Genomic DNA, 11891 nt, shown 5'->3' on the forward strand with positions numbered 1-11891 from the left:
TCTACATTGATTATGTCTCCTGTGATTTGACCATGTTCTCTCTAAGAAGGATGAATTGGCTCTCAACAGTATCCTAACCATAACCATTAAGAGGTATAACTAAACCTAATATTGATATAAAGCATATGTCTTAGAGATTAAGTCTAAGAGATGATCTTCCTCAATGGTCTATCTCCAACTCTAACCTTAATCATTCGAAGGTATGCCCAGTATGCTTAAACATAATTTTGGTGGAAGACATGGATCTTGGAGATTAAGTCTAATGGATAATCTTGTCCAATGGTTTATCTCTAACACTAACCTCTCATCTTATATTCCTAAATGTTAACCATAGCCAGAACAGATTTTATCCTATATTCGAAATTATGCTCTAACCTTAATCAAGGAATGTTTTTTTGGTATTTTATTTTGACTGCATAATGAATTTGTTGAATTAAAACCTAAATCTAGTTGGTTTAGATGACCCCACTAACAATTTCTACAATTTTATTAACATATCAATTACCTGTTCCATCGGTTTCTTCTTACCTGTATTTTAATTAATAATTTATTTACCTGTTCTGAGGGTCTCCTCTGCTTGTTGTCTCATGTGGGATGTGGATCCTACTGTTGCCTCTTTGACTTCCCTCTGTGGTGACTTCTTGACCTGTAAGATAAAAAAATAACTAGATTTATCCACTGCTGGATGGACCTCGATGTTGAACGGGTGTCTGTGGGATCTGCAGACCAACACTGGTCCCACTCAACTACTGAGGGACTCTTCATGGACCACCCCTGAATGATAACTTGTTACATGTCGCTTATAAGTTAAGAACCGAAATTTAAATTTTTACTTCACCAGTTATTTCATCCGTTTCTAACTGATTTTAACTTGTTGCAAAACTGAGAGGGGTCCTTCCTGATCTGGCTTCCTGGGCAGTCGGACCAGGGTCCTCCTACCCTAAGCTCTTTAAAAAAACTATTGTTCAATTTGACTTAAGTTCATTTCCTAATTGATTTTTCCTCCGTTTTAGTTTGTACACTTCACCTGAGATCATCTCTATATGGAAGTGTGCTGACACTGAGCCAGAGCCCTTCAGGTGCCTCTTGGTATTTGTAGTCCCCTAACTGCTGGGGGACTTCCCATGATGCACTGAGCTCCTCTCTCCTCCTCTCCATCTGTACGCATTCATGTCGTATTAATGCATGTTACTAACTCAGCATCTTCTCTCTCCTGTAGTTTTGTGCTTTCTTGTCTCACAGGTGTTTCTGCCTCCTCAGCTGTAGAATCTGGATCTGTGATCGTAGACCTCCTGCTGTCCCTGTGATCCTGTTCGACACCCACTGCTACTACTATTATTATTATTAGGGCCCGAGCACCTAGCGGTTCACTCACACTCTCCATTCAAATATATGAGTATCAGTTACTTATTGTCTCTACACACCTGACAGTACACATGTCAATCACACTTTGACCAGGTCATGTGGGTTAAAAGTCTTTACTTTTCTAAAAATAGACTTGATGAAAATTAGGAAATTAATTTGTTTTACACACAAACTCATCAAGAGTTTTCAATTTACTAATTGAAATTCAAGTGAATGGGCCCAAAACTTGCATAATTTTGATGCCACAGGTGTGAGCGAGACAGACATGTCTCACCCTGCAGAAAATTCTCATCCTCACACCGATGAGATTTGATGTTTCACCATGACAGAGGAAGTTGCTATAACTTTATTGTAAATGCTCCAGTCTGCACCAAACTTTACATGTTTGATAAGAGTCCCGGCCTGAACACGTCTACATGACAATATTCCATCAGTGATGCAAACTGGATGAATAGCGCCCCCTACGAAATTCCAGCAAAGCAGCCCCAGCAGCAGGCAAAATAGTGGACAAAGGAAGTGATGTTTATCTCCTTCTGGCACTGAAAACAGCCGGGTCTGAAAACATCTACATGCCCGTCACAGAGGCCCTTTGATTGCGCCGCTGTTCAACGTGCGCTTGCAGCTTTAATTATTATTCTTCTTTTTATTATTATTCTTGTTATTATAGCTGTTACTGTGGATCTCTCTCTCAAGATGTCATAACAAAAACATCTCAAATAATGTCAACTTTGCATTAAAAATGACATAATTGACCAAGTGGATTTTGATACTTTTCTTAAAGGAATTTAAAACTTTTATTTTTTTTAAAAGGTTTCATTTTACAAAACTATTACTGAATTTAACCAAATTCATTGAAATCCTTCTGATAATCTCACCAAGAGATTCATGTTAGTTTGGAACGACATATAAAACAGATTTTTCTATTATTTTATAAAAATGTGAAATATCACATTTGGGGACAGAACAGCAGCAGGATGATCTTATTTGTACTTCAGATCAATAAAACAATAAAATATGTGTCTTGTTTCTGACTCATACAGCAGTTATCTGTTGTGTTTATGAAACTTCAAGGTACTTTTTTTTTGTAGGTCATGTTTGTCTTTGCAGTTATTTTTGATATTTTGCCTTCTTTTAATATGTTTAAGTTATTTAACTAGCAAAGCTGTTGTCAGCTGGTGATGTCACCTGATTTTCGGACATTTTCTCTTCCACTGAGATGCAAACATTTATTGTTATTAACCACAACTGCCTTCTTTCAGCATCTCTCAAAGGAAATCTCTGGAACACATTTTCCAATCACTTGTGTCCTTCACAGCAGATAAACCCTGAACTGAACCATGTTCATGTCTCATGATGTGCAGAGGCAGCAGCAACAGCTGGAGGTCGACTCCGAGACGTCACACAAACACCAAAACTATCAAAATATTAGTGTCTAAAAAGACAAACTGCAAAAATACTCCAGCTATCAAATCTGCAAAGAAAAACGTCACTTCAGTGTTTCCTCTGAGCGTCTCGAGTAGTAAAAGCTGGAAAACATCAAACACCACGGCTGAAACTTTGGATTTTGTGCCTCATTTCTTGCAGCGTAGTTGTGTTCAGGGTCAGTATGGAGAGTTTTGTTACAGCGACTACAGCACGTATGAGCACGTCAGGATTGTGTTAAAAAAAACCAACCTGTCCTTAAAATCAACCTTTGTTAAACTGTTCAAACCTGCAGAAACTGATAAAGTGAAGTGAATCCTCTCTGCTGCTCAGACTAACATGTTTCTGTTTATTTCCGATATCAAAGTAGAGAAAAGTGTTCAGAACTCACCGAGCCGTCGTCTCTCAATCTGCACCTGAGCTGCAGAATCACCTTTAATTTATATTCATGTACCTGGATCAGCTCCAGGCTCCTCCCCCTCTGTTTTCACTGGAAATACCTGAAGTCACATGACCAGACCTCACCTGTGTCTTATCTGTGCAGCGACTCAGATTAGAGCTGGTTATTATCTCTGATTCTTGTTGTGTATTTAACTCAGCTGAAGGTCGCAGGAACACAGGTGTCTCTCAGTCAAATCAGCAACATTAAATTTGGTATCTAAACACCTTTGTGATGCTAAATTGTGAAGCTTTTGAGTTTTCATGGAACGCCCCAATATGTGTGTTTCGCCATGAAACAGGAAGTTGTTGTAACTCCACTTTACATCGTCCAGTCTGCCCCAAATTACTCATGTTTGATAAAAGTCCAGGCCTGAACACATCTACATGTCAATACTGAGTCGTAGTCATAGCGCCACCTACTGACAACAGGAAGTCAGCCTTATGGGACAAACATCATCCGACTTACATGGTGTTTTGTCGACATGTGATAAACAGCCTGTACTCACTCCCAACTCCTCACATACTGAAGCTTGGTCAGGACCCCGCGCCGTCACTTTTCAACACGCAGTATCACAGTAGTCACTGTTAAAAAAATAATTATATTTTATGATGTGACAACGCGGTGGTTAAGGTCTGGTTAGGTTTACTCACAAAAACCACTTGGTTGGGGAAAAATCATGGTTTGGGTTCAAATACGAAATAAAACAAAAACAGCAAGGTGGTCTCGAACCGTGCAAACCATCCAGCTCCTAATGAGTAAGTCAGCTTATATAGATGTCATGTGAAATACGTCACTTCAGACATATTGATATGATACGTACTGTGGAAGTGTTAATAATGTATGTATTACAGGTGTTGAAATGTGCATATTCAACGTATCTGTGGTTTGCAGAAACGTACAATGCCAACGTTTTATTCTGGCGAGCAGGCTGAAATTTGTCATCTTATTTAGACTAATGACATCAACGGATTCACTGAGTCTGTGATGGATTTACTTTGTAAAAAAACAGGAGCAACGAGAACCATCCGATGCCATAAACACACACAGCAGCAACTCACAGCTGCAGCCTGGAAACATTCACAGTTATAAAGCAGCAGACTACAGGAGAGCAGCAGAGGAGGCGATAAGGAACTACAAGACCTACAGTTCCAGGAGGGAAACCCCACCAGCATGAGGCAAAGTCTAAGAACCAGGACAGATTACAAGCCCCCATCAGTCCTCAGCCTCTCTGAGTGTGACATCAGGACCAGACGGTGTCAGCAGGAAGCATCTCAGACTATCTGCTGATGTTCAACCTGTTCCAGGCTGCATATATGATTCACTATGCATTCTTTAATCGGTTTTCTTTTCTGTATGCAGTAGTGATGTTAGGAAGGAAGAGTAATGATCAATATCTGATTTTCAACAGCGTCTGCAGCGTCTAATCTGAGTAACACTCAAACTGTCAAACTGTTATTATATTATTAACCCTGATTCACCACATATAGAATAATGCCGTATTTATCTTTTAGTGTTTTTTCTAATAGAACACAACTGATAACTTCATCAGTCCAGTACAGATGAACGTGTTCTTCATTCTTTTGCAGTTTCTTCCTGTGAGTTAATACTTGTGTGTTTGTGTTTTTTTGGGATGCAGCTGCAGAAGAGCTGGAAACCATCAGGACCCAGATCTGAGCAGAACTGAACTCTTTATTTTACAACTGTTAACTTCCTGCATGTCAGTAGCAGTGTTACAGACGGGAGAAACTCTTCTCTGAGTCTCGTCATACGTGTTCGTCTCCTTCGAGGGGATGATGTGACGCTGCAGTCGGCCTCAGAAACAGCTGCTGTCAGGAGGAAGCAGGAGACACGTGTTGTGTTGCAGCTGTTCACTGTGCAGCAGTGCTTTACATGGATGTTCAGACCTGGTTTAACTGGATGAACAGAGTGAACACATCCAGCTGCACAGTCATATAGAAAGTGATGAAGGAAGTGAGTCAGATATTATTGTTGAATCGTATCGAGTGTTTTGGCACAAGACTAAATGCTTTTGGTTTTGTTTGGTAATGTTCAAGGTTAACTGATTGGTCTGCTGTGATATGAGTTTGGCTCCGTTACTGTAAACACATGTGAGCTTTAGTGGCCTGTTTGTTCTCTGCTCTGAACTCTTTGCTTCAATAATTAAAACCTCAAAATTAATTTAGTTCACTGGTTTTATGTGTACGAGCAAAAGCACAAACTATGCTTTGATTGACAAACAACACTTAGATGAGATCCCACTGGGTTATGTTTTATAAGAATGTTGGGCTGATGACATAATGGCGACTCTAACACAAAAATATACGTTGTACAGTGGAAACTCTTTATATTGATCACGTCTGTCAGGGTCAAATTGATCACTATAAGCAGATGATTATTATAACCAAATGTGTTTCTTTTTCTTTATTTCTCATGCAGATTACCATCTAATTGACATTTGTATATTTATTACATGAATATAAAGTAATACTGAATTCTATTGACTGTTTAAATACAGAACAGCTGTTTAAACTGTTGTTTCGCTGCATTTCATCGGTTCGGTTTTGGCAGTTTGAGGGAGGACAAAACATTACCAGGAAGAGGGGAGGACGTTTCTCATAATTCTCATTATTATTATTTCTCATCATTAAACATAGAGAGGAAATCATTACATCACAAGTCCTTCTTAACAGGGCTTTCTACCTACAATCTCTTATCAGGCTTTGTGACTTGCATGCAGGCCTTTCTTTGTGTGACCTCATGGCATGAAGCCCAACATCCCCCCTTTGGTCTGAAGAGTGGGGTGCTGGCCACAATCTTCGGCAAAAAGTCCCTGTGGGTTGGAAGTGACATGGTGGTCACACAGTCCATGTGCTCCAGAGACAGATGAGAGGCTGGAACAGTCTGTATATTCCTGAGAACAAGACAGGGTTGAAACAGTCCATACTATTCACAGAGTTGAGAGTTCATAGGGGTTGTCTGGGCAGCTACTGAGGAAAGGTCTGAGGTAAAGTCTGGCTAGTGACAGAGGCAGAGTCTGGGCAGTGTTCTAACAAACCTATGTACATTCAGTATTAACCAACACAATCCTTTTTCTGCTCTTTGGTTATCACCAACAACACAACACAAAGGTCATGAAATAAATAAAAGGAAAAAGTAAAGGTGGTTCGGTTAATAAGCTCACTAATGAAAGAGGTTGGAGTCCGCCAGTGGAATGGTGCAGACTGGTGTGCTGAACGGGAAGGAGGGAGTCCAGTCTGATCTGTGTGTGTTGAATGTACCTGTAAGAGATGTGTGAATCCTAGTCGTACCTGGAGTTGAAGTGAAATGCCAAGACTATATGTCAGATGTGTCTGTGAAGGTTGCATAGCAGCAGTAGAAGCAGATCTAAAGACTTACCTACACACCTATGTTACACCTGACTTCAAACCTGATATAATCTAAGGCATACAAAGATCATGGAGAATCATAAAAACATATCTGTATCATATCAACAGAGATGGTTAATAACAGATAACAGAATCATATCAACAGAGATGGTTTAAAACAGCTGCAGAAAGTGACAGACTGAGTATGAGCTGGTTGTACTGGAAAGAAGACGTGTGCTGGACTGGAAGAACCACAAGACCTCAAGCATCACTTGCTCCACGTGTCTCTTTAGCAAAAGGATCAATGAGAAACCGGAAGGACTTCGGTCTGTGTTGAATCAGCACTCTGGTCAGGAACAGACGAGCCTTTAATTCATTACAACAGCAGATTGAAATCATACAGAACATCATGCAGTATGATATCTGTTGGTAAAAGAGGTTTACACTTACAACCAGAAGACAGAAACACAACAACCAGGGTTCAATTATCAGCTGATTCCCTGAGCTGACAGATAATCCTACAACTGTCTGATTAAACACCTGCAACCAGGTGAAACTGTAGCTCATGTAAAGATCAATATCCATAGAAACCAGAGACTACAGCGGGAACAACACCAGTTTCAACGGGGGGGGGGCCTCAGAGACACATGACTGGTTAATGCAGAGCTGTTCGATGACGGATCAGCATCCACAGATCAAACTCTGGTGTAAAAACAGCAGGTTATGTTGTAGTAACACAACATGAGACACTCACACAAACAAACAAATGAACAAAGGTAAAAACAGCTGCTGTTTACACAGATATCAGGTTGCTTTGTGGGGCTGCAGGACTTTGGGACATTGTGGACAAACATCATAAACTGGTAGCAGATTTGTTACCTGAACAGCTGGCAATATACAAATGCAAGATGCACACAAAAAACAAAAACTCTGTCTCAACAGGAAATGTGAGAGCAGATGAAGCCGCAAAGCGTGCAGCATAACCACTTCCTGTTTACAGGTGCTGAGCACAGACGCAACTACACCTGGAACACCAACAGCTGATATTAAAGGTTTTCAGAGCAGAACAACACCAGAAGAAAACCAAGACGGTGTTTGATAGGTCTGAATTATCTCTTTCCTTCTATGTTGGGAAGGGAAAGGGATAAGGACGGGAACGCTGACGGACACGAAATGTGTGTAATCTGTGCAGAACAGCAGGTGTTGATGAGAGAATAGTTCCCAGATTTGGAAATCCAAGAAGAATCAGTAGTGATAACAGCACATCTGTTGTTAGCAAAGCAAACACTTTACTATCTGAATGTTTGAGAATTGACCTAAAACAACACTCTGCCTCCCACAGAGTGGAGGGCAGCAGAGAAAACAGCACTCTCAAAAACAAAGTGACCAGCTGTTGAGCCGGACAAAGACTCCCAACAGTACATCAGACCCAGAAATAATGTCAGTCCTTCTGGCAGAGCAGTGATCACAGCTCCCTGCAACAGACGAATAACTGATGAAATGTTGCTCTTAGTTTAATCCTCACACAGGTGGTTCAGGTCTGTAGAGAGACCTCAGACCAGGGGACTGGGTGGAGATAAAGGACTTCAGGAGGAAACGTAGACTGTAAGACTGTATCTTGAAGACAGATTAATACAGACTCATTAAATATAAATAAATTTAACTGTACACAGCTTGTATACAATAAACCTCAAACACTCATTTTAAAGGACTCACAGGAGTCATTTCAGTAACTGAGTTTAAAGTATTTTACTGTTTGGTCCAAACGTCCCCACAGAGAACTGACTGAGTTACCAGAAGCTGCTGAATTCAAAGATGAATGGCAGATAAGAATCTCTCTGTTTGTTTGTTTGCGATCTCTGCAGGGAACTGGGTTCCAGTTCTAGTGAAACTGGTGGTCAGAAGAAGACAGTAGAGTGCATTAATTGTGCATCATTTCAACTATAATGTAAAAGGTTCTATATGAAAATAAATGATGGAACATTTCATAATACTGAGGTGAGTTTTAATATCTTATTCAATTATTTCACTAAATAGTTTGTTCGTTTATGTATTTAAATCATTTTATTCATATTTCATGTTTTCTTTTATTTATTTAACATTGAGCACTTTCATAGTTTTGTTCTGTAGTTAAATTAGTTTAATTTAATTTAACATTTGACATTAATGTTCAATTTTGCATTTTGTCAAATTAACAAACACACTTCAGACCATTTTATTAATGTTCAGATTTTATTTATAGACCTGAGTGACTGAGAACAGATGTAGAGATATATAGATAGAAACATTTAACCAGTCAGTCAACCAGTATTGAACCAGTCAGTTAACCAGTATTGAACCAGTCAGTCAACCAGTCAGTTAACCAGTGTTGAACCAGTCAGTTAACCAGTATTGAACCAGTCAGTTAACCAGTATTGAACCAGTCAGTTAACCAGTCAGTTAACCAGTGTTGAACCAGTCAGTTAACCAGTATTGAACCAGTCAGTTAACCAGTATTGAACCAGTCAGTTAACCAGTCAGTTAACCAGTGTTGAACCAGTCAGTTAACCAGCATTGAACCAGTCAGTTAACCAGTCAGTTAACCAGTCAGTCAACCAGTATTGAACCAGTCAGTTAACCAGTATTGAACCAGTCAGTTAACCAGTATTGAATTAGTCAGTTAACCAGTATTGAACCAGTCAGTTAACCAGTATTGAACCAGTCACTGCAGCATGTTTTTAAGTTTTTAAATGAAAAATCAGTTCAGTACAAAATAAAATGTGTTTGATCAACATCTGAGTAGATTCATCTCTTTGACTTAAACTAAACTTTCTGTTTTACTGGGCCAACTGGGATTGACTGATTGACCCTATTGACTGATTGATTGATTGACTGATTGATTGATTGATCGAGTGCATGGAGAAAAAGGTGAGAATAAACTAGAAGATAAGTCTTGAGAGCAGAAAGAATCAGGCCCGACAGGTTTGCAGCAGGTAGGAAATGTTTCGGGGGAATTTTGGATGATTTCCAGTGAGTTATAATCCCAGTTACAGATTATATGTGTGTTAATGTTTTCAAATGATGAGAAACACCTGAGTTCTATGTTGCAGCCAAATTTATAATGTAAGAACAGTTAAATACCCATTTAATGCACATTTTATCAAAAGTATAAAAAATAAACAAACATTACGTAACGTCACAGTTCATCATCTCAACAACGTTGCTGATTGTCTTCATGTTCTGTTCTCTGTGGTTTAAAATAACGTGCACTCTGACAGCTTTGGAACTAAATCAGGACACACTTTCTAAAACATATTAAGTCTTTGTTTAACTGGTTATTTTACATTTAAAAGCCCCGTTATCCCAATTCAAAGGCAACTTTACATTCTTTTAGGGGCGTTTTACCCCGAGCCCCCGTTCATTTCCAACCCTGGTTGCTCAAAATTTCAGTTTTCTCACTTCACACTTTGCAAACTTGCACCTTGATGACAGGTTGGTAACTGTCTGACATGGTGGCTCTGATGGTAACACGATTACTTGTGTGAGTCAGACTGGGACCTTTAGCTTTACCTCTGACAAACCCTTTCTCTGCATTCTTATACATCTCCTTATACAGATCAGGATCGCATGTTTTGCCCATGTCAAAGACTCCCACTGCATACCAGTTAGAGTACAGGTTGAAATCATAAGGATTAGAGAACATGACAGCTATTTTTCCATCGTATTGCTTTGTGGATCCATTCAGGAGATCGTAGGTGAAGACTCCAACAGATCCACAGGCTGTCTGAGGAGTCTTGATGAACAGAGCGCTGCCAGATTCAGCGGGGCCAAGCGTCGGTGGCAAAGGTGTTTCACAGAATCCACTGACGGTGTGCACACTGGTCACAGAAACAAGAGAAACATCTTAGTGACTAAAAGACAACAGATAGATTCATTTTTGAGTGTCCCGTACAGACAGCAGTCCAGGGTGTGAGGAACTAGAGGCGGAGGGAAACTGCTAGTTTAGCTCCATTAAAAGAGAAAAAATAAACCTTTAACCAGACCCAAAGCTGCCTTCTCTCAAATATGTTTTATTACAAGAATTCTTATATAATATAAAGTCAACATAAAATCACCAACATGGTGCAATTAGCTCCACACAGCCTCCTTCCCAAAACATTACACAACATCTCGGAGAGCATCGGTGGTCGAGCGAGCTAGAGAGTGAATGAAGAGAGGGAGTGGCGGTAGGGAAAACAAAGCCATGAATCAGAAAAATAAACATTATTTTCTGATTGTTTCACAGTGGTTACGTTCTAAAGCACAAATAAACAGGCTCACACCTCCACACAACCCTGCAGGAAGCTGCTGCATCGCTGGACGCAGCCTTAAGGATGACGAGTGGCAGATTAAATCATAATAGTTATGGACTATAGGGTGAGTTAAATGTGGGAACAACTTCTTTATTCCAGTTCAACAGAAAGAAAATTAAATAATAAGAAAGAAGGTGTGATTTATCCAATGTTGATATTGATTCTGATATCCCCAGGATTATTAGGAGAGGGTTTATGTCAATACATCACAGCTGTCTCCTTCTCATCTATTTCCAATAAATAACATAAGAAAAGACAGACTCACCGTGGGTTACACAGGGTGTACCCAGAGCACTTATTCTCAATCTCAATGCTGCACTGGCGATGCGTTGGTGGCATGATGGATTCAACCTGTACAGCAACACAGAACATGAGAACAAAATTCACATATCAGCAGACACCATGGGCCTGTTCATCATAGAATAGAATACAATAGAATATATCTTTATTTCCCACCAGGGTGAAACGCTCTACACATGATTCTTACAACAGAGAAACAGCGAAGCAGTCAGTGTAACAAACACAGAGACATTATAACAGTTAAAGCTCATCAGTCACTCTGCAGGTCTTTGGGATGAAACACTTCTTAAATACATGTTTAGTTGTCAGAGTCGCTCTATAGCGCCTCCCAGAGCTCAAAGGCTCCAACTGTCTGAGCAGGAGCTCTCTGCCAGGATGCTCCTTTTCTTCCTCGTCCTTTCTGTGAAGAGTTGAATCAAGGACTTTTTGGGGGTTTGTCAACTATTCTGCAGCCATTAACATATTATTTAATATTCAGTAATCTGAACCGGATTTATATTAAAAATATAAAAAGCAAAATCAATTAAAAACATGATGAAAGTCGACTCACAGCAGTGATGAGATGAAGTCAGACGACGAGTCTCACAGTCCAAACTCAGAAACAGCTGTTTATGATAATGAGAGTGAAACATTTCAATATATGAAAAATAACAAAAAACATAAATA

The 11891-nt window shown here is 39.7% G+C and overlaps 1 protein-coding gene across 1 annotated transcript in view; it reads right to left on the minus strand.

Annotated features, from left to right (window-relative positions):
* Nucleotides 1-9926: 9926 nt before the first annotated feature.
* Nucleotides 9927-11891, minus strand: part of LOC137168090 (DELTA-sagatoxin-Srs1a-like) — a 2807-nt gene continuing 842 nt past the window's right edge. The window contains exons 2-4 of the mRNA XM_067570555.1: nt 11776-11830; nt 11191-11276; nt 9927-10451 (exon numbers count right to left, since the gene is read on the minus strand). Of these exons, the coding sequence (XP_067426656.1) occupies nt 10034-10451; nt 11191-11264 (492 nt within the window). The 5' untranslated portion in view covers nt 11265-11276; nt 11776-11830 and the 3' untranslated portion in view covers nt 9927-10033. The remainder of the gene's footprint in view (nt 10452-11190; nt 11277-11775; nt 11831-11891) is intronic.

Source organism: Thunnus thynnus, chromosome 17 (genome assembly GCF_963924715.1).
Source record: "Thunnus thynnus chromosome 17, fThuThy2.1, whole genome shotgun sequence".
In the NCBI taxonomy this organism is placed as follows: domain Eukaryota; kingdom Metazoa; phylum Chordata; class Actinopteri; order Scombriformes; family Scombridae; genus Thunnus; species Thunnus thynnus.